Raw genomic sequence first — 26,920 nt, 5'->3', positions numbered from 1 at the left:
TCTCTAGGATTTTCTATATGTAAGATCATGTCATCTGCAAATAGAGATAGTTTTACTTCTTCTTTTTCAGTCTGGATACCTTTTATTTCTTCTTGCCTAATTGCCCTGGGTCGGACCTCCAGCACAATGTTCCCTAATGACCAATGATATTGAACATCTTTTTTATGTGCTTATTTAGTCATTTCTATATCTTTTTTGGATAAATTTCTATTTGGATATTTTGCTTATTTTAAAATTGAGTTGTCTTTTTATTGGATTATAAGAATTCTCTATACATTCTGGATACAAGTCCCTTACCCGATTTATGATTTGTAATTATTTTTTCCCTTCTGTGGGTTGTCTTTTCACTTCTTTAATGATATCACTGGTAGCAGAAAAATTCTACCAATACGATGTTGAGTGGAAGTGGCAGAGGGGACAGCCCCGTCTTGTTCCTGATCTTAGCAGCGGACATCCAGTCTGTCCTCATTAAGTGGGATTTTGCTCGTGCCTTTTATCAGGTCAAGCAAATTCCCTTTTAGTTGTAGTTTATATGGAGTTTTTGTCATGACCTGGTGTTGGATTTTGTCGAATACTTTTTCTGCATCTATTGAGATGACCATTTGGTTTTTGTCCTTTGCTCCATTAATACGGTACATTATATTGATTTGGGAATGGTGAGCCAGACTCCCATTTCTGGAATAAATTCCACTTGATCACGTAATCCTTTTTATACGTTGTTGAATCTAGTGTGTTAGTATTTCACGGAGGATTTTTGTATCTATAGTCATGAAGGATGTTGGTCTCTGATTTTCTTATGAGGCCTTTGGTTTTGGTTTTGGGGTAATGTTGGCCTCACGGGAAGAGTTTGTGAAGAACTGGTATTAATTCTTCTTTGACTGTTTGGTAAAATTCACCAGTGAAGCCATGTGGGCCTGGGCTTTTCCGTGTGGAGAGTTTTAAATGACTGAAGAAGTCTCTTTTGGTTGTAGATCTGTTCAGACTGTCTGTTTCCCCTTCAACCGACTTCAGCGATTTGTGTCTTTCTGGGAATTTCTGTTTCGTGTCTGATTTATTGGTGGACAGTGGCTCACAGGAGTCCTTACAATTATCTCCTATGAATTGGATAGTGACACCTTTCTTTCATTCCTGATTTTAGCACTTGGAGTCGTTTTTGATTCTTGGTAATTTCAGTTAACGATTTGCTAATTTCACTGAACTTTTCCAAAAACCAGTTTTCCATTTGCTGATTTTCTCTATCTTTTGAGATTTTTGTTTATTTCCTTTCCAGTCTTTGTTATTTCTTTCCTTCTGCCTGCACTGGGTTTAATTTGCTTTCCCTTTTCTGGTTTCTCCAAGCGGAGTGCGAGGTGGCTGACTTGAGAGCCTTTGCAGGTGTAACGTCGGATGAGGCGGCGCTGGCCTCCGCGCGGCAGTCTGCACACGTTGTTTCCCCGTGTTCATCCCTCTCCAAGGGTTTCCAATCCTCCTGGTGACCTTTTCCCTTGATCCACTGGTTATTAAGAAGTGTGTTTTCTAGTTTCACTTATTTGTGAACTTCCCAATTTTCCTTCTGCTGCGGATTTCTAATTGGATTCCATTGTGGTCAAAGAACACATTCCGCTGGCCTTCACCCTTTGGAGCGTATCCTCTCGCGGCCCGCGCTCCCCCCGGGTCTCCTGCACCGGCAGGGCGCTCTTCCCTGCGCCCGAGGAGAGTGTGCCCGTGCGCAGCGGCAGGGCATTCTTCCCTGTGCCCGAGGACACTGTGCACGTGCGCACCGGCAGGGCGCTCTTCCCTGTGCCCGAGGACACTGTGCACATGCGCACCAGCAGGGCGCTCTTCCTGCGCCCGAGGAGAGTGTGCACGTGCGTTTCTAGCTGGAGGGGAGGAGAGGGTCTTGGAGCCCAGGGCTGTGGGGTCTTTCTCGGGGAGGCGGGTCCCGAAGCCCCCATGGTACCCCAACTCTGGAACTTTTCAGATCAAGAAGGAGTGTCTGGCCTGCAGGGGGGCCGCGGCCGTGTTCGACATGTCCTACTTCGGGAAGTTCTTCCTGGTGGGCCCAGACGCCAGGAAGGCTGCCGACTGGCTCTTCTCCGCCGACGTCAGCCGGCCCCCAGGTATGGAGCGGGAGGGCTGCGTGCCTCCCCCGCCTCAGTGCGGCCCTGGGCACAGGCTGACCGCTCCGGGCTCACGCAGCTCACGGCTCTGCCCCCAGCCTAGCCCTGGGCCCCCGCCTCCAGCCCCCTCTGCCCTGGTCGCCAAGCCCCAAGGCCCAGCCCCCTCCACCTTCCTCTGCGTCCTCCACTATCCACCTCTGACTTTGTTCCAGAGGGGATTCGAGGCAGCAGGCCCTCAGAACAGTCTCCTGGGGCTGAGGAGCCTGTCCATTCCCCCTCTAGGAATGCTCTCTCCGATAGGGTTTCTAGAATTCAGTGAAAACACAGGATGCTCACTTGCATTTGAATTCGGAATGAAGGATGAATAATCCCGTGGTGTAAGTGTGTCCCAGACAGTGTTTGGGATCCTCACTTCCCCTTTTTTCATCAACCATGCGCTTAGCGTCTTCCCCACCCATCTACCTGCCCCCAAACTCTCCCGGCCCCACTGCTGTTACTTCCTGGTGATACTGCTGCACCGAAATACCGCACTGAATGGCTTTAAACAACCCTCATGTGTTGTCTTAAGAGTCTGATGCTGGAAGTTCAAAGTCAGGGCCAGAGACCGTGGGATCTCCTGGCTTCCGGCCGCGGCCGCCAGCCCACAACTTTCAACTACATCACTCCAACCTCTGCCTCTGCGGTCACAGGCCGTCTCCCTGCATATTCTTCTTCTAAGGACATGAGTCGTGTGAGATCAGGTCCATTCTCATGAGTTCTGATCTTCTTAACGTGATCCCGTCTGCAAAGACCCTATTTCCAGATAAGGTCCATTTTTCAGAGGGACTGGGAGTTAGGACCCCAACACACCATTTAGGGAGACACAGTGCAACCCATTACACCATGTATCCTGCCAAACCACCCACACACCTCATCACATGCCCCTGCTACCCACCTCCCCTGGTCCCCCTCCCCCCATTCACCCTGCTAACATCCTTCTACCCCCCACCCCCTCCTCCCATCCATCCCTGCCCCTCCCCTCTCCCCACCTCCCCATTCATCCCCGTCTTCCATCCACGTATTCATGTATTCAGCATTCATGGAGCTTCTGCTATGCCAGGCTTGGCACTCGAGCACCAAAGTGAATGAGAAGTAAATCCTGCCCTGAAAGTGCCCCAGCGTGAGGTGGGGGGTGGGTGGGAGGGATGGGTGGGAAGAGTCACATTTCAAAATAAGTAAGTCTTCTTGCTCCTTCCTCCTCCGAGGACGGCGGTGCTCGGTGGCCTGCCCGTCCCTCTCTGGGTCATCGAGTCACGGCGGCATCACCAAGCTGAGAGGCCTATCAGGGTTCCCCCGGGCATCTGGCCAAGGCTACCCGGCCCTGAGGGACCGCCCGCCCTGCTGAGCGGCTCCCCCCTCTCTGGGGTCTTTCTCCTGCCCGCAGGCTCCACAGTGTACACGTGCATGCTGAACCACCGCGGGGGCACAGAGAGCGACCTGACCGTGAGCCGCCTGGCCCCTGGCCCCCAGGCCTCCCCGCTGGCCCCCGCCTTTGAAGGTGAGAGGTGCCCCGGGGCCCAGCAGCGCCCCGATGGCAGCCTAGCTCAGTGAGGCGGCGGCCAGTGCGGGACGGGCGGGAAGGGCTTCCGAGGCTGCTCTGCAATCCCGCGTGTGCCCGCTGCGGTCAGGGCCTGGGAGATCAGAGGTCTTGCCTCAGGCTGAATGCAGCCTTTGTTTGGGCAGCGGTGCTGAGCCCTGAGTGCTCGGTGGTTATGCCTTTGAACCTGCCTGTCCTGCGGGGTTTCAGGGCGGCATCAGCATGCGTGTGCTCATCTCACCCGCCCGGAACAGAGTGAGCCAAGGATAAGGCCGTGCCTCCCACGTGGAGGGAGAAGTTACCTCCTTCCTGCCTCAGGCATCTATGCCGAATCGGCTGTCTTGGTTCCCATGGAACTCCCAGTCTGAGGCGGGGGACAGATCCTTGGAAGATCTCCAGCTCTGGGCCCAAGCTGATGCCTGGACTGCCCTCTGCAGGTCCTCCACTTCTGCTTGCATGCCTCCAGTGACAGGGAGCTCAGCGTCCGAGCCCCTTATCTGTACGGGTCTGATTCCCTGAGCGAGGTCTGCTGCCCATCACGTCACCCCTCGGCGGGCGTGGGAGCCGTCTGGTCTCTCGTGCGGCAGCCCCTCCCATCCAGGAGGGAGAGCGATGGCCAAGATCCACAGACAGTGGGCAGTGACAGGTTCTCCAGGGACCGAGGGCCACACGGCCGTCTAAGGTCGCCCGCCTGGGACGGTGGCTCTCAGGACACCAGGCAGAGCTGGGCTGCCCTCCACTCAGCAGTTCCCGGGGGGCGGTTTGGCCCAGTGGCTGCTCCACAGGCTGTGGACTCAGAGCTGGCTAGAGGCAGTCTTCCACGTGGGGCCTCTCTGAACCTCAGTCTCCTTTTCAGAAACCCGAGGGTGTTGACGCGTGTCAGCCTCTGGGGGAGGGTCAGCGGTGTGATGGCTGTAAAATTCCAGCCTCTGAAAGCCCACCGCTGGGAACCCTGGGAATGGGGTGGGGACATGGGAATGTGGAGAGAGATGGGAACTGGTGAGGATGCAGCCTCAGAGAGGGACAGAGGCTTGTCCGAGGTCACCCAGCCCTGGTGGCTGAGGTGGGACTCAGGATCTCCCGAGGGGTGATGGCGCTGGGGGCGCTTACACTTCCCTGGATCACAGACCCTTTGAGAAGTGGGAGAAAGCCTTGGACGCTCCCTGAAAATGCTCCCTTGGCATTCTGTCCTGTGGGCGATGAGAACCCAGAGCCCCATTGGGAGGGTCCCCCGACTCAGGCCTGGGTGGCTCATGTTCAAGGGAGGAGGGCTTGTTTCCTCCACGGAGGCCTTGGGCCGCCCCTCCTGGTCCTGCCTCCTCCTGCCTCCCCACAGCCCTGCTCTGAGTCCCGGCGCTTCTCCTGCAGGCGACGGATACTACCTGGCTGTGGGTGGGGCCGCAGCCCAGCACAACTGGTCCCACATCAGGACCGTGCTGCAGGACCGGAAGTTCCGGTGCCAGCTCATCGACAGCTCCGAGGACCTGGGCCTGATCAGCGTCCAGGGCCCGGCCAGGTGAGGAGAGGATGGGGACTTGAGGGCCGGGGTACACCTCGTCCCTCTGTCTGGGCCCAAGGCAGAACCATTTACTGGTCTAGGATGGGACGCGGTGGCTAGTGAGCTGAACGTGCCGGCGACCCTCAAGAGGCCAAGCAGGAACATGCTTTTCAAAGCACTGGGATACGGAAAAGCTCTTAATATATGACTCATACTCAATATCTGAGGGTACAGGGGTCGTGGAAGTCTGGCAGGGATGCCTCTGGATGGTTAATATGGCCTGAGAACTGTGTGTGCCATTTCTAAGTGGGCGGAGCCAGACTGGGGTTCCCTGTGCCACCCAGGCTAAGAATGGTGCTCCGCAGCAGGAGGACACCGGCTCCTCCCTGAGCACCTCCAGTGACTAGGTCTACGGACGATCATTCGCTCGTTGATTCATCCTGTGAGCGTTTACTGAGCTGTGTTCCCACCCACGAGGAACCGGCTCCCAGAAGGCCCTTGGATGCTGGCTTCTGCCCGGACAGTCTGAGGCAACGGGACGCCTGGGCACGTGTGCACTTTGGAAAGACCCTCTGGCTGGGCATCAGGGAAGGGCTGGGTAGGGGCGGGGTGGAGGACCAGGGGCAAGCCCCGCGTGTTGGCGCCGACCGGCGGGGTGCCTGGGGTGCTCCAACACCTGCTCCAGTCCTGACCCCGCCCTTTAGGTGGTGAGAACTGCTTTCTTTCCTTAGTGGTGAAGAAGAGAGGACAGTGTGCCTCCAGCCAGGTTATCCCCCAGCTGTTCGCTGAGACGACGCACGGCTGTGTCCACGGGCATCCCTGTCAGCCTGGGGTCACACCAGGATCCCTGGTCGCTGCCCTCAGACCCCGCCACAGGGTCCGTTTTCCCTGGGGCCTTGGAGCTGGCCAAGCCAGCAGCTCCAGGCTGGGTCCTGGGCGGGTGGACCTCCCCTCCCGGGCAGAGCTGCAGGTGGCTCTGCGTGTGCCCCACGTTGCCCAGAGGCCCACGGCGGACAGGCCGGCAGTAGTGCTCGCAGAGTCAGGGTTGGTCCTGTACCTTATCCATCAGATGCTGGACCTCGGGCTGCTCACGAAAGCCAGTATCTGTTAAGGGGACCTTGGAGGAGACACTGGAGGAAATGGGACTCAAGCCTTGGCACTCTCTGAGGGGCCAGTGTTTCAGACAGAGGGAGCGGCAGGTGCAAAGGCCCCGTGGCGGGAGGAAACGCAGCGACGGCAGGGCTGTGGGGGGCGACGAGCTCAGAGGCCCGCGGAGGCCAGAGCTTGCAAGGGCAGAGGCTGCTCCTCCAGGAGAGGGGGCTGAGCAGAGGAGGGGCACGGTTGGACGTGGGCTTTATCGGGGTCTCTGATGCTGGGCCAGAGTATGGGAGGTGGGCAGGAGCTTCAAGGGCCAGGGGAAGGAAGGACTCCAAGGAGGGAGTGACGAGCTGTGTCTGGGTGGTCAGCGGACAAAGACTGAGCATCGACAGGTGGGTTTGGCGGCTGGTGGCTCCTTCGGACTTGACGAGGGTCATCTCAGGGGTGGCTGGGTGGGGGCTTGCTGAGACAGGAGGGGAGGACAGGAATGGGGCGTGTGGAGAGAGGCTGGGCATGCCGGCCGCATCAGGAGAACCAGGATGCTGGGATTCTGCAGAAAGATGCATGGACCACGCTTGCCCTGGCCCGGCTCGGGGAAGCGCCCTGTTCTGCAGGTGGGGGTCTGCATTTCTCCCCTGGGTGAGCTGATGTCTGCATCTCTAGGCTGAATGGGGATGGGGGGGTGGTCCTGGACTCCTGAGCGCTAGGCGGTCCTCGGAAGCTTCATTGCCATGGCGACCTTGGGGAGGGACTGGGTTATTTCTGGTGTGGTGGGGGGGTGAGTGGGCAGGGGAGGGAGGGGGCACCAGACAGACTGATCAAGGCGCGGCCTGCGGGGACAGGCCAGCTCTCCCAGCCTCATTATAAGCCGCTCCAGGAGGGTGGTAAGTGACGGTTGCCAGGGCAGGAAGACGAGCTCCCCTCCTCCTGGCAATTTCTTAACTTTCTCCTCCAAGCTGTCCTTGCTCCTTCAAAAATAACCCAAAGTTTCTTGTATGAATAATAATGTCACCAGCGCCGCTGATACGGGCTGAACTTTCTGAGCTGTTGCGTGGGAAGCGTGTCGTGGCACCTGGACCATGGGAGGTGCTGGATGGCCTGCAACCAGTGGCACTTTCGGGAGACAGTTCAGAATTGATGGCCCAGAACGGTAGCCTCTAAGCCATACGTGCCAGCAAGGCCTTGAAAGGTGGCCGGCGAGACAGAATTTTTTTAATTAACCGAAGCTCAGGAGACCACTCGTGGCTGGTGGAGACAGCCTGGTGGGCGGTGGTCGCTGTTGCGTGGTTAATACCCAGGTGCTCGGCTCGGGGCCTCTGGCTGACGCCTGCCCCACGGTCCTCATAGGGCAACGAGAGGGCCCAGCACCAGGTCGGGGGACAGTAACCTGAACCTGGTCTCCGCCCAGAGCCGGTGCCCTCTGGTGCCACCTGCTGCCCACTGGGGGACGGACAGCCTCTCACACCCTGGCCTGTGCCCTGCAGACCTGCGTGCCCAGGCTGGTGCCCGACTGGGGGCCCCCGGCCCTGCTGAGCCCCAGCTCCAGCTCCTTCCTCCTTCCCCGTGGGGCAGACCCCACCGCCCAGGGCTGCAGTGTAGACAGACTTCTTGAGGACCGAGTGTGCTTCCTCCAGGGGCAGGCATGCGTGGGTGCCGGGATGTTACATAAGGATCCTGACACATTGCAGCGGGCCGGGCACCTCGGGCCAGCGTGGGCAGGCAGCTGCCAGCACCCTGGGGAGCGGGGATCATCAGGGTCGGAAGTGTTTCTGGGCACTGGCTGGGACCCTGCAAGGCAGAAATGGGGGTGGGTGGGAGCTGTTTCCTGCCGATGGGGAGCTGGCCCAGCGGTGCAAAGTCAGCCCACCTTCAATCAGTCCCATTTACCAAGTGCTGTTTCTGTGCCAGGCATGTCTGCAGAGGGGGCCCTGTCAGCACGGAGCTCCCAGTTCAGTGGGGCAGGTTTGCAACCATGAGAGGTGCCCTGGTGGGAGACGTTTCAGGGCCGCGGGCTCAGGCCAGGGGCGTTGAGGGGGGACTTGACCCAGACTCAGGGAATCCGGGAGGGCTTCTTGTAGGAGGTGACAGATGAGCCAAGACCTGAAGGATGACGGAAGATTCAACAGGGGCTGGGACGCCTGGAGGGAATGTGCATGGTGCAAGAGTGAGCTCAGGCTGGCAGGGAGGGAGGCGAGAAGCAAGGCACCCCAGAGGTGAGGGTTTCCATGGACACTGGAAGGTCTCAGGCGAAGTATCAAGCGTGAGGTTCAGACTCTTCCGGGCACAGCCGGGCAGAGGGGCGAGGAAAGGGGCCCCTGCCCTTGGGGGGCTTTGGCAGGTCGGGCGTTAACTGGTTAGACAGCTGCCCCAGGCCTGGGTTCCCCATCTGAGAAAGGAGAGCCAGGGCTTGGCTATTTCTGCCACTGTTTCCAATGAAGGTGCCTTTTTTTTTTTTTTTTAACTTGATAAATTTTTTTGGCCATGGTGCCTGGTATTTGAGATCTTAGCTCCCCCACTGGGGATCAAACCCACGCCCCCTGCAGTGGAAGAACAGAGTCTTAGCTGACGTTACTCTGCAGTCTTAGCTGGATGGCCAGGGAAGTCCTGAAGGTGCCTTTCTCGTATGACTGGACTTTTGCAAGTCTCTATCTTGGTGTGTTTTATTAAGAGCACGTTTGTTCTCGGTCTGCCCCGTGAGGACAGGACCTCAGCCTGACCACCGCGGTGCCCTCAGAGCCCTCCCAGCCTGGGGTGCGCACCCAGGTGGGCTTGGCAGGTGTTTCTCGCCCTACTGACTGACCAGCCTTGTCCTTGCTCACAGCCGGGCCGTTCTCCAGGAGCTGCTGGAGGCCGACCTGAGCGACGACGCCTTTCCCTTCTCCACCCACAAGCTGGTGAGAGCCGCCGGGCACCTGGTAGGTAGCAGCTACCCACGGGCCCCCGGGCTGGGGTGGCAGCAGCAACGTGCTCCGGGGCCAAACCCGGGGCGGGGGGATCTTGTGCCCTTGGGCAGGGTTCTGGAACTCCCTGGGCCCGGCTTCCCTGCAGTAAAGTGGGGGTCCAGACGGTCATGCCTGCCAGCTTTCAGGGCCTCAGAGGAGGAGTGGGGTTCCAAGGTGGTGTCTGGCACACGCGGGGGCCCAGTCCCAAGCTTCTGCCTTGGCCTTGCTGCCAGTGCGGCTGCCCCCCATGTCCACTCCTCGGGTGTGGGGCACACCTTCCCGGGTCAGTGCATTTCCTGCGCCTTCTTGCAGGGCTCGGGGCTGCAGACAGCGGTCATTTCTGCTGTTCCCAAGGCCTGCGTGTGCTGAGCATGTCCAGGTCTTCCTGGACTGTCCCCCCTCCCCTGGCACCGTGGGAGGGGGCAGGGACTGCTCGGGGTGCCCTGCCAGGCCCCTGGGCAGCACCCTTGCCCGTCAACCAGCCCAGAAAGTTGGGTCCCGGGGCCGGAAGCTTCTGAGACTGTGGGCGGCTCCAGCGGACCCGCCGCCCTCTGAGCCCCTGGGCCAGGCCCCAGGTCCAGCTCTGGTCAGCGCGTCCTGCTCTGGGGCTTTGGTTTCCTTTTTGGAAAATAAGTGTCATGATTTCCACTCTGACTTCTTGGGGCCGAGGTGAGGAGCAGGCGGTCAAAGTAACATCAGCCGCTGTCAGCCAAGGGCTCGCACGGCTCCGGCTTCATCCTCCTGGCAGCACGGAAGGTTCTATCAGGGCTTCTGAGCCCTGCGCGATCAATGATGCTGCGGAGCAGATATTCAGGGCGAGGGGCTTAGCAGCGTGTGGAGCAGTAGGCCTGGCCTTCAGCCCCTGGATGCCAGGAGCACCCCAGATGTGACAACCCAAAGCGTGCCCAGGCATGACCACAGGTTCCCAGGGCAGGAGCCCCGTGGGGGGCCGCACTGCTCCGTGACCGCCCGGTTAGCAGGCGTGCAGGCACCCTGGAGGTGGTCGCGGCCATGTGCGTTGAACAAGGTCTTCCAGCAGTTCCTGATGTAGGAAACGTTACTGCCAGGGCAGGTGCTTTCCCAACCTGAGCTCAGAGGAGTCGGATGGACTGCCCAGACCCCCCAGCTAACGGAACATAAAAAACCTCATGACTATGTGTCAGTAACACAGACAAGGCTGTGAGGAGGGAGGGGTGGACAGACAGCCGGATTTGAGGGCACCCCCACTTTTACTCTCCTTGTGTTCATCTGGGGAGGCGCCGAGGAAGGTTCCAGATCCTGGCCTGCAGAGGGGCGGGAGGTCACGCAGTCTGGTCCTGTTAGCAAGTAAACAGTGTCTCGCTGACGTCAGCAAGGAGGCTGCCAGGAGGAGGCAGATAAAGGCGGCTCTGCTCTGCCTGCGCTCTTGGAGGCCGCGCTGGGGCAGGAAGCGGGGCTGTGTCTGTCTCGCTCGCTTCCTGCCTCCTTGGCGCAGTGCTGCCTGCCAGGACCAGAGAGGGTGTGCGTCTTGAGAGCACAGCACAGCTCCGCCCAGGCCACTGTGGCCGCTGGCCTGCCTGAGGGCAGCTTGGGCCCTCTCGGCACCCCCGAGGGGGTGGTCTGTGCAGTGCCCTCCAGTCAGGAGTAGGGGTTCTGACTTGTGATGTGGGGCGGAGGGCAGCTAGCGTGGCTCAGCCTGTGTGTGGTTTGGGGGTTCGTGTGGAAGAAGAGCAGATGGGAAGGCCGCCCCTCCAGCCGAGGGCCACTCCAGGGAGGCGCTGGGGACTTGGGCTGGGACAACGGGCTCCAGCTGCCTCCTCACACCCATCCTGGGGGGCGGGGGCGGCCCTCCCTGGCCCCGCTGCCTCCCCAGGCCTGGCCCATGGCTGTCTGGCTGCACCTTGGCCTCTGGGGCCTGGGACCCGGGTTTGGCCAGGGCACGGGCCAGGAGAAGCAGAGGCCAGACTGCAGGGTGAAGCCCGGCCCGGGACGACAGGCACAAGGTGGGGGCCACGGGGTGCTCGGGGGCAGAGGTGGGGCGCAGGAAGGCCGCAGGCTGCTTCTCCCCACTGCCCCCCGTAGCTGGCTCAGCGGTTCTGTGGCAAGCACCGTGTTGCTTGCCTCTGTTTCCAGCTGCTGTGTGGGGCCGGGGTGCAGAGCTCATCCTGGCGGGAACCCCTTGGTGCCGCCCTTGACCTCGCTGAGCCTGCCCTTTCTCACCGGCCACAGAGTCTGGCTGAAGAGTTGATGGGCGTCAGTGTTTCGCTGTAAATACTGGGAACATTTGTAAGACAAGAGCAAGTTAATGAAAACCCCTCCAGTTCCACCGGAGAGAAAGCCCGAGGTGACCAGTGTTTCCTTCCGCCTTCTGTCCCTGATCTCTGCCTGTAAATTCTAAAACAGAGCAGGATCATCCCACAAACTGTACACAGTTCGTGCACTCGGCTTCTCTCAGGACATTGCTGGGATGGTTTTCTTGTTCCTTGAAATACTGCCTGAGGTTGAAATACTGCGTTACCCACTCCAACACCGTACGCGAGACACTCGGTCAGGCCACTTCTTCGCCTTGGAATTGCTCTGTGACGGGCTCCCTGTGACGGTGGGCCTGTTAGGACTTTTATTATTGACCTTGGACACGTGGCTCAGAACCAGGACCCAGAAGCAGAGGTGTCCCAGGGTCACAGCCCCAGCCTTCCAGCCGTGCAGCAGTTCTGCAGGATTTTCTGCCTCCCCTTTGGGGGAGGAGGGGACAGACACTGTCCAAGTGCGGCCCAGCCTACCAGCTCACACTCGGCCGGCATGGAAGCCCAGCTGAGTTCTGGCATTCCCTTCTAAACCTCCGGGTCTCTCCCAGTGCTGAGCCGCAGCTGCCCCTGGAGTTAGTTCTGGGCATGTTGGCTGGGAGCCTACCACATCAGGGGCTCGTTGAGCTCACAGCCTGGCTGGGCTTGGGGGCGGGAAGGATGCTGCAGCCCCAGCACAGCCTGCACTGGCCCTGAGACCTGGGTGGAGAGAGGTCGCAGCACCTACCGCAAGCCGACATGGAGTGAGGGGGTCCTGGGAGCACGTGTACGGGGGGATTCCAGTCTTGCCTTGGCGACTGCACCTCCCCCTGCGGCCCCGCTTCTGGGGCTCTGACTCCGCAGTGTCGATGTTATGACCTCACAGTGGCCGGGGCCACAAGTTCCCAGATGGTCCCAGCGGGCAGCGTGAAGGCCTCCCCGTCCACCGCTTGCACAAGGGCGCCCAGCAGGACGCAGGCTGCAGGAGCTGGGCTGGCCGCTGCCCCAGCCCCGCCCGAGGCGGCCTCACAGGCGGACGGGGAGCTGAGAGCCGGTCGGCCCGGGATCTGGGGGTCCGGGGCACAGTCCCATCAGGGCCCAGCAGAGCTGGGGGCCAGCAGGCCTGGCCTCTGGTCCTACCCCGGGACCCCCTTCTGGGGTCAATTTCCCCATCTGTCACACAGTGTTTAGACAATGGCCGTCAGCATTTTTGAGCCGTCCTGGAAGTCTGTCCAGACGTCCTGAGCACTCTGGATCCAGGGGGAATTTCACGTTCTCCTAAATAATACCAACATGTGTTGACACCAGTTCCATCAGTGTTGAGATGCTGGGGCTGGAGTTCAGCGCCAAGTCTTTATGGGAGACAACTGGTCACCAGCCAACCAGCTGCGGGAGAGGAATGTGTGTGTCTGAGTCATCGGCCAGACCTCCAGGTCACAAGGGACATGCGGGACGATGGGGGTCAGAGCCCAGAACCACAGATCCCGCCAAGGGGGGGTGAGCGGGACCCCGCTGCTGCCCGTGAAGACCCACCGTCACGGCAGCCGCGCGGGTGGGCCACCGAGGCTGAGCAGTGCCGTCAGTCGCAGTGTCCTAAGCAGAGCGGGGCCGTTGTTTTGCAGCAATTCTGAGATGCTTGGATGGGCCCCAGGCTTCCAAGATCCTCGCATTCCTGTCAGAAGAACGGGGCGGGAGCTGTCCCCTCGGCTGCCAGCTGACCAGATGTCCTCAAGGCCAGCGAGGTTTCCAGTGTAGGTCCGCTCCCGGCCCTGTTCTCAGGGAAGACACAGTGTCCTCAGCCAAGGACGGGGGCCCCTCGGAAAGCAGCAGGTGCTGGGCTACAGGCTCATCTTGAGGCCACGTGATAAAGCAATTTTCTTCTGAAAATTAATTTTGGGTCAAAAGGAAATTGCATTTCTTTTCCTGACTGTGTGCATCTCACTGTTCAGATTCCATTAGTCCAGGGTGGACTGTTCTTCCCCCTGCGCACCTCATGCAGAGGCGGGAGGCCCGCACCTTCACGGAGCCTGGGTTGCCAACTGGGTTTTAGCCGTTGCCTGAAAAGTTGCTTTGCACAACTCGTGCAAATTCACCACAGCCCTGGAGAGACAGGGGTGTGTGTAGTCGAGAAAGACGTGGTGGCCAAGGCCACTACGCAGGGCTATCTCGTGGGGACAGTGACAGCTTTTTGCGGTCAAACTGTAAGGACAGGGTGTGGCTGGAACGAGCATGTTTCAGAGATTCTGGAGGCTCCTCCAGGGCAGAACCTTTCTTTGCAGGGATATCCGACCCTCAGTCCCTGCCCGTCTGTAGGTGCAGGTGGGGTCTTTCTGGGGGTGCCCCTTCCTGTTCACCTGCTGATCCTCAGAGATGGCCAAGTTTGTGAAGTGTGATCGGAGCGTCACAGCTCTTTTTTTAAAAGATGCATCTATTTAGTTATTATCTGTGCTGGGTCTTCGTTGCTGAGTGCAGGCTTTCTCTAGCTGCAATGAGCAGGGGCGCCTCTCTAGTTGCGGGACGCCGTCACTGCAGTGGCTGCTCGTGCTGGAGCACAGGCTCTGAGGCGCACAGGCTTCGCTGCTCTGCGGCATGTGGAATCCTCCTGGACAGGGGATGAACCCGTGCCCCCTGAATTGGCAAGAGGATTTTTAACTACTGGACCACCAGGGAAGTACCACACCTTTTACTTCTTATTATTCTCGGAAAATTGGTTTCCAGTCACTATACCCTATCACCACCACCATCACCACCACCATCACCAAAACCATCACCACCATCACCACCACCATCACCATCACCACCACCACCATCACCACCATCACCATCATCACCATCACCAAAACCATCACCACCACCATCACCAAAACCATCACCACCGTCATCACCAAAACCATCACCACCATCACCACCACCATCACCACCATCACTATCACCACCACCACCATCACCACCATCACCATCACCACCGTCATCACCAAAACCATCACCACCACCATCACCAAAACCATCACCAAAACCATCACCACCAAAACCACCACCACCATCACCACCACCATCACCAAAACCATCACCACCATCACCATCATCACCATCACCAAAACCATCACCACCAAAACCACCACCACCATCTCCACCATCACCATCACCACCACCACCATCACCACCATCACCATCACCACCACCACCATCACCAGAACCATCTTCACCAGAACCACCAGCATGCCTGCACTCAGCCATCTGGACCAGACTGCAGGGAAAAATTGCACACTGATGTAGAAGGATGTTTTTGGAGTCAAGAGTGTCTTGGGTTGTTCAGAGGATTTGAAAATGAAGCTCCTTTAAGCCTTACCGCCAGCTGAATTCCTCACTCGTGTGTGGGTTCGGGGCCCCAGGCCCCTGCAGAAGGCTGCACGTGCTCAGACCCCTGTCTATCCCTTGCCTTGGGGGCCCCTAGGATCCTCATTTATTTAAAGGGATGACTAAGTTTGGATGACGTGCCTGGTGAGTCAGGGGTGCTGTTATACAACCAAACTCCCCGGAAGCATGTGAAACACCCGTGAGCTAATGTGATTTGAGACAGTTGGACACGCTGGCTTGTGCCTGGTGTCTGTGGACACATCTGCTCAAGCCCTCTCGTGGTGTCTGTCCAGAGAGGCGGCCCCAGGCTGGTTCTGATGTCACCCGTGGCCAGAGCACCCATCCCACGGGAGCCACGTGGACTGTCCTGCCCGGGGCGCCCACGTGGCCTTTGATCCAAGCCAGGATGGGGACCCAGCACCACCTCCTCATAACACCCCCTCCATTCCCGTGCCTCCCCATGGAGAGCTGGCAGGAATTTCAGGAAGCCCCCAAATCCATCTTGCTGAAACCTGAGTGTATTCGTTGCCCCCAAAATAATCCAGTGAGTCAGTCGAGGGTAGGGAGGGAGTGTGGAGAGCTTACGGCGTGGAGCGCCTGCTCTGACTTACTGGCTGTGAGTCCTCTGAGCGTGCTGGAAAGTGCTCCTTCCAGCTCGTGAGAGCTGATGGCTAAAGCTGGAGGAAAATTGGCAGGTTATGGTTAAACCACTGGCAGCTTGAAATCAACCATGGTAGGGCTGTTCACCCCACAGAAAGGGGTAAACGCTGTGAAACAACCCCTGCCTCCCGAGAGCTGGTTGTCAAGCATCTTCCAGAACATCACGGGGCCTCGGGCAGGTGGCCTGACCTCCCTGAGCTCCAGCTTCCTCATCTGTAAAATGCGCGTGCCAGCAGCACCCGCCTTGCCAGGCAGCCAGGGGCCCTGGACTGACAGTTTTGTTGACTGTGCCCAAGGCTCTGTGAACCCTATTCCCACCAGGATTTGCAGAAGCAGACTCAGAGGGATGTCAGTCAACGGGGATGCGACGTTTGTGACTCAGATTTAAACCTTGTAGGTACGTGGCACCCAGCCCACGCTCCCAGCCACCAGGGTGCCTGCTCTGGGAGGGGCGGCTGGCCCTTACTGCCCTGTGTCAGGTGTGAATCCCACCCTGAGGAGGACTGAGGAGGGTCCAGATCCTGGGGTGATGCAGGGGCCCCTGGGGATGCTGGAACACAGGCGTTTGTGGAAAGCGTGGCTAGAAGCTTTGTCTTGCTGGGTTTGCCACCTTTGTCTGGGGCAGGTGACCCCGTGTGGAATGACGGACGTTACTGACCACCCACTGTGTGCAGAGCCCGGGGACTGGGGGGCTCAGAGGCATCTGATTCCTGTGTTCTGGATTCCAACCTTGTCCTTACAAGGCAGATAAGCTTTAAGCCTGCTGCAGCCGAGGCTGATGCAGACACAGCTCTGTCCGCGTGGGGAGAGCGCTCGCTCACCGCGCCTTGCTGACACCGCACATGCCGCCTAGAATGAAGCGGGTGACGGGCAGCGGGGAGAATCTTCTCTCACCAGAGGAGACCCGTAGCATCCCACGTTAACTCCCTCCAGGGCTTCGCAGGCCCTGGGTGGAGAGGTCTGAAACACAGAATCTCCCTAAAGGAGGGCTTGTTGTTGTTCAGTCACTAAGTCGTGTCCGACTCTGCGTCTCCATGGACTGCAGCACGCCAGGCTCCCCTGTCCTTTACTAACTCCTGGAGTTTTCTCAAATGCATGTCCATTACATCCGTGATGCTATCTAATCATCTCATCCTCTGCCACCCTCTTCTCCTTTGGCCTTCAAGCTTTCCCAGCCTCAGGGTCTTTTCCAATGAGTCGGCTCTTCGTGTTAGGTGGCCGAAGTACTGGAGCTTCAGCTTCAACATCAGTCCTTCCAGTGAGGAGAGGGTCTCTGAGCAAATTCAGACTGGAGAAGAGCCGTACAGCAGGAGAGCTGCTCACGCAGATGTTTGGGGCTTGACGGGTTTGCCTCCCCACCCCCAGCACGGTCCCTTTTCATCGAGTGGTCCCATTGCATCTCTGTTCCCCAGCCCAGGACTCTGCGCCTCGCAGGGGGCTCCTGCTAGCTTTAGAAGCGGTTCCTTCCTCTGTGGGTCACCCAGCAGAACCACGCCGGCCACTGGAAAGATGGGCCCTGGCCAAGCCCTGGTGATTCCTGAGTGGTCCCTGAGCTGAGCCAAGCAGAGAAGGACCTTGCTCCCAGCAGGACCTCACACAAGGCCCTGCTCCAGCTACTTATTGGCTGCTGCTGCCCGGGAGGTACAAGACCAGAGCAGCTCCTTGTTCCACCCTTCAGTTCTTTTGCATATACACCCAGACGTGGAATGCTGGACATATGGTAGTTCTATTTTTAGTTTTTCGAGGAATCACCATACTGTTTCTCCTAACAGTTGCACCATTTTGCATTCCCCCAACTGCGCCCAAGGGTTCCAATTCCTTCATATTCCTGCCAGCTCTGATTATTTTCTGTTTTCTTTGAAATGCTAATGGCTTAGAAGTCGTATCTCATTGTGGTTTTGATTGACGTTTCTCTACTGTTTAGCGACACTGACCATCTTTTCATATGCTTGTTGGCCATTCGTAGATTTTTGGTAAAATGTCAAGTTCTTAACTCATTTCTTAATCGGGTTGTTTTGTTGTTGTTGCATTGTAGATGTTCTTTATATATTCTGGATGTTAACCCCTCATCAGACACATGACTTTCGAATGTTTTCTCCCATTCTGTAGGTTTTCACTGGTGGCCACAGCCACCACTTTTCACTGGTGGCTGTATCCTTTGAAGCACAGAGGTTTTTAGATTTGCTGGAGTCCCATTTAGCTCTTTGTGCTCTTTGTTCCTTTGCCTCTGATATCATATCTGGGAATCACTGCCGAGTCCAGAGTCACGAAGCTCGCCTCTGTGTTGTCTGCGGGCTCGCATCTGGGCTCTGATTCGGTCTGAGTTCGGGCGTGTATGTCCTGTGCATGGTATATGAGAAGGCTCAGTGTGCCGATCGTTGTCCTTTCCCCGTGGAATAGTCACGGCGTGTGTGCGCGTGTGCACGCTCAGTCGTGTCCGACTCTCTGCGGCCCCATGGACTGCAGCCTGCCAGGCTCCAATATCCGTGGGATTTTCCCAGGCAAGAAGAGTGGAGTGGGTTGCCGTTTCTTCCTCCAGGGGATCTTGCCCACTCAGGGAGTGAACCTGCGTTTCCTGCATTGGCAGGCAGACTCTTTACTGCTGAGCTGCCGGGGAAGGCCCAGCGGCCTTGGGCCCCTTGTTCAAGGTCACTAGGCGTTTCCTGAGGGTTTATGTCTGGGCTCTCGTCTCTATTCCATTTGTCCGTTTGATTTTATGGCAGCAGCGCACTGTTTCGATTGTGGCAGCTTTGTGATGAGTTTTGAAATGAGGAAGTGAGTCTTCTGCCGTGTTCTTTTCCAAGACTGTTTGGCTATTCGAGGTCACCCATGTAACCGTTAGGGTGACATTTTCTATTTCTGCAAAAAAAAAAAGCCACTAGGATTTTGACAGAGAGTGTATTGACTCTGTAGATCTCTTTGGGTAATATTGGCATCTTGGTGATGTTCAGTCTCCCAGTCCACAAACTTAAGAGCTGTCTTTCCGTTTGTCTCCCTTGTTTCTCTTGGCCGTGCTTCGCAGTTCTCAGCACGCAAGTCTTCCACCTCCGTGGTTAGGTTTATTCCTAAGTGTTTTATTCTTTTTGGTGTGACTGTAAATGGAATTTTTTCTAATTTCCTTTTCAGATGGTCTATTGTTAGAGTATAGAAATGCAGCTGACTTTTGAGTGTTGATGTGGTACCCTGCAACCTTGCTGACTTGGTTCGTTGGTTTTAACACTATCAGGGGAGTCCTGGGGTCATAAAAGGGTTTAAACAAAACCTGGTTTAAGGCCTTTCCTTATGACCTTCTGCATCTCTGTGGCCCAGCCCACTGTCCATGGTTCCCAGAGCAGGGCGGGGCTATTTTGCAGAGGGTTTGCCTCAGTTTGGGGCTCACTTTTGAAGCTGGTCCAAGCTGATGCTGACTGGCAGACCACAGTACCAGGCACCTGCCTTCCATGAGCCTACTACTCACCCCCGTTTATCAGACGTGGGCATGGAGGCTGGAGGAGGCCCACCCGTGGGTCAGGCTGATTCTGAGCCCAAGTTCCAGATGCACTCATTCTCAGCCTGTCCCTTCAATATGCGTCCCCTCTCAGAAGACCCCAGGGCTCGCCTAAATCCACGGCTTCAGTGGAGAAAAGTGCAAGGTGTCTCGAGAGCCAGTGATGCTGGCGACTTAGAAAGTCACTAGGAATCCCCAAGCCCTTCCCCTCGCTTTGCCGGGAAGCAGAGCTTTGGCCCTCTGCACCTGTCTCCCCACTCCGTCCGGGAAGTATTTATTCAGCCCCCTGCATGCTGGGCTTGCCCACAGGACTGTAATGGAGAGCACGCCGGCCAGCCTCTCAGCCTCGTTTGATTCCTGGGAGCTGGGGAAGGGTCCGGGTCGCTCCATCCCACCCCTGAATTCACTCAAGAGCCTGGCTTAACTGGGGGAGGGAGTGTGTCTGACAAGACCCGCAGTCCTGGGCCCATTGATGGGTGAGCTTTGAAATTTATTTTTTTCCCGTTTGAAATGAGATTGGCTTTGAGCCCCAAGCTCCTCCGTGGTCTGCCTAAAATTAGAACCCCGTTGACAAGGCAGTCTTTGTCAGGGGCCCACGGCTTGTACCAGGGGAGCAGGGAAACGTCAACAGTATGTTTTCTGTGTCAATTCTGAGTTTTTTGAGAGGCCCCGGGCAAATGGCAGCTCAGAGCAAATGTGTGCCTTTCAAAAGCTTTCTGAATCCAGCCCTCCCAGTGGCTGTGATTTCAAGTCATTCGGGAGAGTGGGCCGGCTCTCCGTCCGCTGACCTTATCGCTGCGGGAGCTGTCCCGGGCAGCCCCTCAGGCTCAGAGCAGTGATGGGATCAGGTCCTCTGCCTCTGGGAGCGCTGAGGCCTGCTGTGGCCTCCCTGTCCCTTCTGTGACCTGGACAGGGCCGTGCCCGGCCCAGCACACGGAGACACTGGGCGTTCAAGGGTTTGCCTGCAGGCTGGAAGCAGACGCCAGGAGCTGGGTGTGCAAGCGACCTTGCACCAACCAGCCAGGCAGGAAAAGCCAGGCTGCTGGGCCAGGCGTCACCTGTCCTGCTCGTGGCCTCCACGTGGCTGCTGGTGTGGGACACAGGCTGACGGACACGCTTGCCCGGAGACCAGCCATCCCCACGTCAGCACTGTGTGTGCGCGGCCGGTGGGCTGTCTCTGGAGCCCCTGTTTCCGCATCATCCCCTAGAAAGTTTTTGCAGTGATGTCTACAAAAAGCAGGCCTGGGGGTGCTCCATGAACAGCACCATCCCTTCTGTGGGGTTTGGGGGCCCACGGTCCCTTTCCTGGCCTGTGAACTCAGCACTGGGCAGTGCTTTTGTGGCCCAGCGTTGGCAGCCGGTTGGCGAGGCCCTCCCGGCCTCAGCCGCCAGCCTTCTTGCCTGCCCCCTGCTCCCGACAACACCCACAGCCGCTCCTGCTCCGTGCCTTTGCACCACTCTGCTGCTTGTCTGGAAGGCCTGTCCACGACAGCAAACCCTGCACAAGATCCCAGCTTGGCCTGTGCCTGCCTCAGGGTCCTTCCACCTGCCTGCCCTGGAGCCTGCTTGGGCATCTGGCTGTGTCCTTCCAAGACTCAAGGCCTGGGGGGCAGAGGCTGTGTCTGTCTTCAGATCCTAGCTCTTGGCCGAGGCCCGCCGGGGTTGGGGGTGACCAGGACACTCGCCTGATGCCCAGCTGCCCCCTCCCGCTGCCCTTGAATGTGCTAAGCGCAGCCGCCGTGACTCATGAGTCGTGTGGCTGACTCCCCATCCTTACTCGAGGACACCCCCTCAGAGCTTCCTAAGCCAGACAAAGCCAGGCTCCCGACCACATTTAGAGGCCAAAGAGAGGCCAAGAGTCTTGCCCAAGGTCACCGCAGTGATTGAACGGTGGCCCCCTAAAAAGACATCACCCCTGGGCTGGGAACGGGACCTTGGAATCAGGGGCTTTGCTGATTCGATGCCCGTGAGGATCCCGGGATGAGAGCACCCTGGTAGGGGGGCTCCGCCCAGCAGCCAGTGTCCTGATGAGAGACAGGGAGATACAGACACGGAGGAGACGGAGGCCAAGGCCAGCGTGACGCACCCATGTCAGCAGAGCCTGGACCGCCAGGAGATGGAAGGGGCAGGAGGGACCTGCCAAGGCCAGCGTGACGCATCCATGTCAGCAGAGCCTGGACCGCCAGGAGACGGAAGGGGCAGGAGGGACCTGCCCCAGAGCCTCCAGAGGAAGCACAGCCCTGCCCACACCCTGGTTTTGGACTTCGGGCCTTAGACCTGGCAGAGAGCTCACTTCCGTGGTCCTCTTCCCCTGGCTACCGAGGCCCCAGGACACTCCTATAGTCATTTAGGAGACGAGCTGTGGCCTGGGAACCACATGTCCACTTCCACTCCCAACGACAACATCTCTTAATTTCAAAGATTTCCAGAGCACTCCTGAGGACTCTCACTGGCAGGCCCCATTTCTTGGCGACCTGTGGCCTGGGCCCAGGCCTGGCTATTAGTGGTGGCGGTAGGAAGTGTCCACCCATCGGTGGTAGCTGGGCCAGGTCTGAGCTGTGCCTCGTCCCCAGGTCCGGGCTGTGAGGCTGTCCTTCGTGGGGGAGCTGGGCTGGGAGCTGCACGCCCCGAGGCCGTCCTGCCTGCCCGTGTACCAGGCCCTGATGACCGCGGGGGCCAAGCACGGCCTCGTCAATGCCGGCTACCGGGCCATCGACTCGCTGAGCATCGAGAAAGGTGTGTGTGGGGCCTGGACCACAGTGGGGGCGCTGAGCCACAGCGTGGCTGCCCCGTCCCCCCACATGGACTGTTTCCCCAAACCCCCTTTGTTGCGCTTGTACCAGGGCCTGGGGACGGTCAGAGATCCCAGCACTCTTGGGGGGGGGGGGGGGGCAGGTATCTCCCAGGGGGAGGGGGCCCAGAGCCAGACTTGGATTCAGCGCTGAGATTCCCAGAGAGAGCTGAAGACCATCAGAGCATGAGAGGGGCCCTCCGAGCTGCCCGGCTTCCCACTGCCCCCTCCCCAGGGCCTCCAGCCTGATGGCAGAGATGTGCGGCGATGCTGCTGGGGGTGGTCTAACTCCGGGGCTCAGCCAGGGCGCCTCCTGTGACTGAGGATGTTCCCAGCCCCCAGAAACCCCGGGTCATGGAGGGTCTAGGCTGAGGGTGTGACCGGGGGCGGGCATCCCCCGGGGCATCTTCTGAAGTTCCCGCCCCCGCTGGACAGTGACCCCGTGGCCTCCCCCACTCCAGGCTACCGGCACTGGCACGCCGACCTCCGGGCTGATGACAGCCCGCTGGAGGCAGGCTTGGCCTTCACCTGCAAGCTCAAGTCCTCCGTCCCCTTCCTGGGGCGCGAGGCCCTGGAGAAGCAGCGGGCCGAGGGCCTCCGCCGGCGCCTGGTGGGCTTCACTGTGGACGAGTGAGTACCGCTGGGCCTGGGGCCCCCGGGAGCGGGGAGCGGCCGTGCAGACGCGTGGGACGGTGCTTCTGGGCTCCCGCTGCCCCCGCAGGCCAGGCACCCTCTCCCGGAGCGCGCATCACAGCCCGCGACAGGGAGGAGACTGGGACCTGCGGGGCAGGGCTGGGTCCACAGCAGGCCCGACTCGGAAGCCGGGGCTGCAACTCAGATCCCACCAGGGCCGGGCAGGGGGCAAACCGGGCGCGGGCTGGTGGCGGTCAGCAGGGAGCGGGCAGGGCAGCCCTCGGCAAACACAGGTTTCGTTTCACTTTATTATTTTGGCTGCACCACGTGGCTTGCAGGATCTTAGTTCCCCACCTAGGGACTGAACTCATGCCCTTGGCAGTGAAAGCTGCGAGTCCTATCCACTGGACGGCTGGGAAGTTCCTCCGAACACGTCTTCTGAAAAGGGAAGGCCCTGCCCAGCCAAGCGGGCTTTGCGGGGGGCTCCGGCCGAGGCCCCCGATCTGGCTGCCTGTCAGGGTGCTGCCATCGCCCCCCGTGTCCTGGTCAGAGCCTCCCCACAGCCCGGGAGGGGCCCCCGTGGAGGAAGGGGCCAGGCTGGGGCCAGCAGCCCCATCGACAGAGGAGACCACAGGGGCCCAGGGACAGAGCGGTTCTCACCCAGGCCCGTGGCCAGGGTGGAAGGAAGCCCCGTGCGGGCCGATCTCTTCTCCCCCGCCTGCCCCGCCCCCACCTCTCCCCCACCCCACCTCCCCGGCAGCGTCGCCCTTACGTGCTGGGAGCTGAGCCTGCACAGGCCCCGGGGCCCTGGTCTGGTGTTGGAGGACGTGGGTGGGGTGATGAGGAACTGGGTAGCAGCCGTCCCCAGGGCAGCGGGCGTCTCTGAGTCTCGTTGGTTTGGGGCCGACAGCTGATGCCAAAGGTGCCCTTTCTCCCAGATTCGGCGCTTTCAAAGGAAGCGTTGAGGCTGCCGGGGTTGGGGGTGCAGAGTGAGCGGAGCTGGGCGTGTCGTCTCCTAGCTCCTCCCTGGGACCCCGTCGGGCTGCCCCTCTGCCTGACTACTTGTCCGCCTCCCGGGGAACACTCGGCTCTGGTTTGGGGTGCCGACAGGCCAGGGGTCCGCCGAGCCCACCTGCTGCCTGCCCTCCAGAAAGCTCCTGCTGCCTTGGAGAGCAGCGGCCACAGCCCAGCTCGTCCCTCCCCAGGGTTCCCCGCTGGGGTGCAGAATCCGCCTAGGGCCATGGCCTGGCCAGTCCCGGACCGAGGAAGGGCAGACAGGATGCTGCTGCTTTGCCCTGGGGCCTGGGCGGGGCAGGGGCCTCGCTGAGGCTCTCTCCTCGTGTGGACACAGCATCCCCGTAGGACGGGACCGAAGGAGACAGGATGCGTTTGCAAAGCTTCCGCCACCCCACCCTCATCCTCTGCCCCCGTGGGGCCCAGATCTTGTCACCCCTGGCCTCCGAACCGGGAGGCACCCAGACCCTGTTCAGACTCTGGCTCAGTGCAAGGGTCCCCCAGTTCCGGTTACCGTAGCCAGCCCAGCCGTGCCCCACACCCCATGGGGTATGGTCCTTGGCACCCACCCCAGGACCCACAGGGCTACGTGGTACTGCAGCCCTGGGGGCACCTCATCCCCAGCACCTGGCCCAGTGCCCGCGGGCATGAGGACTCGGGCAGCAGAGGGCACGCCGGCCAAGGTTTACACCAAACACTCTGGCACTGGTGTTTCTGTGGTTGCAGTTTAATCCTCTGCTCGTTTCCTATTTTAAATTTTCAAAAATTTTACGGCGAGCATTCATATTTTATGTGTAATACAGAAAATTACTTTTAGTAAATGATACATCACACTGTCAGAAAAGGAGAGCCGTCAGATTAAAACAAGTTGTGTGACAGTTCCAAATCTGTGGGGCCTGCCTCCAGAAACATGAAAGTCGGGTCCTGGTTTTGATGTTTTCTGTCCATTTATCTCCTCGGGGGCCAGGTGAGGGGCACATGGGCCTCTAGCAGACCAGCCCTGAGGAGTGGAGCCCGCAGTCTGGGGGGCCTCTGTCCTTTCTCCTTGGCCAGGCGAAGTGCAGGAGTTCCCCCTCCAGGGGCTCTGGGTTCCCAGCCATCTATTGCTTCTTCCAGGAAAGTGTCCATGTTCGGGCTGGAGGCCATCTGGAGGAACGGCCAGGTGGTGGGCCATGTTCGGAGGGCTGACTTTGGATTCACCATCAATAAGACCCTGGCCTACGGCTACATCCGAGACCCCAGCGGCGGGCCAGTGAGTCCTCCCGCCCCTGCACTGCCACGGGGAGCCCTGGTCCCCCCTGGGGCTCTCCCCCACACCCTGCCTCCCTCTCTGGGTGGGCTGGGCCTGGGGGGACCGGAGGCCAGTGAAGGGACTGACTGACGGGCCCTGTCTTCCCCAGGCAGACGTGGCGGCTGTTTCTATATTTTCTTTCTGACCAAATCTGACTTTGGAAGCTCCAGGCTTCTCGTGGTCAGAAAGGGGCCCTGGGCAGGGCTCACCCGCTCTGCTCCCTGGAGCTGGAGATCCTGTGTGTGTGCAAACGGTTGTGTGTGCACACATCAGTGTACACACAGGTATACCACATGTGAGCACATGTATGGGCACATGTGCACAGGCTCATTTGGGGGCTCGGCAATGAGGCCGAAGGGGCAGCCTGGTCTGCGTGTGGAATGTTTAAGCATTTTGCCCAAACCGTCATTTATAAACCCCCGAAGTCCCCCACCGGTCGCCTGCCCTCCCAGGGACCAGTGGTTACAGGGCAGGGCTTGCTGCCCAGCGGGACAGGTTCTCCCTGGTGCCAGACCTCGGCTCCGCCAGACCCTGGGGGCTCAGGTCCAGCTCAGGCGCCCGGGGACACGGAGTCCACATGCTCAGGGCTCAGGGCAGTTCCTGGACTCAGAGGAGGTAGGGGGCGTGAGAGGGTGAGACGGCGGCCCCGTCCCGGGAGGCAGGCTGTGTGAGCCCGGCTCCCACAGGGCACCGAGTGACCGCGGCCCCTCCTCTGTGCCCACCAGGTCTCCCTGGACTTCGTGAAGAGTGGGGACTATGCCCTGGAGAGGATGGGGGTGACCCACGCTGCCCAGGCCCACCTCAAGTCTCCCTTCGACCCCGACAACAAGAGGGTGAAGGGGGTCTACTGATGGCCGCAGGCAGGGCCTCAGCTGGCCCGAGGGTCAGCAACCTGCCGCTCCAACCCACGCTGCCCATTCCCAGGGACCCGCGCCGCCCTGGACGCCAGGACCCGGACCCTGGCTGGAACATGGGCTCCCTTGCCCTTCGTCGAGTGCTACTTGCCATGGCCCCCAAAGATGCAGACAGAGGGGGTGGAAAGAAGACCCAGAAGGCCCGTTCTGTGGTCACTGACAGAAGGGGGCTCTGGAGTCCACCCCCACCCCCCCCCATAAAAGCCACCCGCAGTGCCTTGGGCTCAGGGACCAGCCTGTAGCCCTGGAGAGCTTCTGAAGAGGAGCTTAGGAAACGCTCAAGAAGGCCCCGTGAAAGCGGGCGGCAAAGAGCATCACGCAGTGCTCTGTCCCTGACGGGCAGGCTGTCCGTAGCGGCCTTGAGGGCTGCGGGTGTGTTTGGCAGGGGGGACTGTGTGGGATTGATTGGTGCTGTCTGCCTCGGGCACAGTAGTGATGGCGGAGAGCAGGCGTGCCAGACTGGCACCGTCCCTGAGGTCAGAGTTGGCAGGATGGTCTGTTCCCAGGTCCCAGGAAGGAGGGGTGGATCCAGAAAGTGAGCTCCGCTTGTCTTCACACGGGGAAGCCCCCATAGAGTTCCCAGCCCTGAAATTGGCTCCAGGAGCAGGGCTGGGAGGGTCTCAGCTGGGCCCCCCACACACAAGGTGCAGAAGCTCCCTCTCCTGCCCTGGTTTCCCCCGGGCCCCTCGCTCACCATGTCAGAGACGAAGGGGTGCTGCCGGGTGAGGACCTCTCAGGACCCCCTGCCCGGGGGGCCTCTGTCCTTGCTGTCTGACTCAGCTCTAGGCCTCGTCCCCCCCTCTTCCAGTCCCCGGGGGTGGCACTCTCCCTGGGCCTGGGATGAGGTGACCCCGCTGTCCCCATCCCAGGGCCTTCAGAACTGCCCATCCTCCCTGCGGGGACCGGCGCCTGGCCCCAGCACCCAGGCAACCCCCGGGGGACGGGGCTCGAGGGGACGCGGGCAAGAAGGCGTGCGGTGACTGGGTGCAGAAAGTCCTGGTGGGCCTGGGGTTGGTTTCAGAGGCGCCATCCCACTCAGCGCCCTCTGTGGACTGGGTTGAAACGGCTCAGGCTAATAAAGTCAAGGCCATGGGAAGACGTCTGTGCTTCAGGTGACCTTTGGGGAGAGAGCTGGTCCCCTCATCAGACTGCAGCCTGGGGGCCACGGGCCTGTCTTTCTCAAGCTTCAGGCAGAGTAGCGCCTGCAGCCCTTGCCCATAGGTGGGCCTGGGGGACCCCAAGAGGACTCTGTGGAGCCAGAAGGCGGGGGGAGCAGGCCTGCTTCCCGGACCCCGTGGT

At 59.5% G+C, this 26,920-nt stretch overlaps 1 protein-coding gene and 1 long non-coding RNA gene across 4 annotated transcripts in view; both read left to right on the top strand.

Annotated features, from left to right (window-relative positions):
• Positions 1-26,717, top strand: part of SARDH (sarcosine dehydrogenase) — a 60,301-nt gene extending 33,584 nt beyond the window's left edge. For 2 of the 3 annotated variants that reach the window (XM_024999141.2, XM_005213365.5), the window contains exons 16-23: positions 1,961-2,099; positions 3,523-3,636; positions 5,044-5,191; positions 9,093-9,186; positions 21,552-21,714; positions 22,231-22,399; positions 24,533-24,668; positions 25,433-26,717. In XM_024999141.2, coding sequence (XP_024854909.1) covers positions 1,961-2,099; positions 3,523-3,636; positions 5,044-5,191; positions 9,093-9,186; positions 21,552-21,714; positions 22,231-22,399; positions 24,533-24,668; positions 25,433-25,558 — 1,089 coding nt within the window. In that variant the 3' untranslated portion in view covers positions 25,559-26,717. The remainder of the gene's footprint in view (positions 1-1,960; positions 2,100-3,522; positions 3,637-5,043; positions 5,192-9,092; positions 9,187-21,551; positions 21,715-22,230; positions 22,400-24,532; positions 24,669-25,432) is intronic. The other variant, NM_001193041.1, reaches the window with a different exon arrangement.
• Positions 12,807-13,365, top strand: LOC132346649 (uncharacterized). Its single transcript, XR_009496584.1, has 2 exons — positions 12,807-12,907; positions 13,097-13,365. It is a non-coding gene; the product is annotated as an uncharacterized lncRNA (long non-coding RNA).
• Positions 26,718-26,920: the final 203 nt, after the last annotated feature.

This window comes from Bos taurus, chromosome 11, assembly GCF_002263795.3.
Source record: "Bos taurus isolate L1 Dominette 01449 registration number 42190680 breed Hereford chromosome 11, ARS-UCD2.0, whole genome shotgun sequence".
Lineage (NCBI taxonomy): Eukaryota > Metazoa > Chordata > Mammalia > Artiodactyla > Bovidae > Bos > Bos taurus.
The sequence above is the reverse complement of the archived record's forward strand: the minus strand, read 5'-3'. Positions and strand labels throughout refer to the sequence as shown.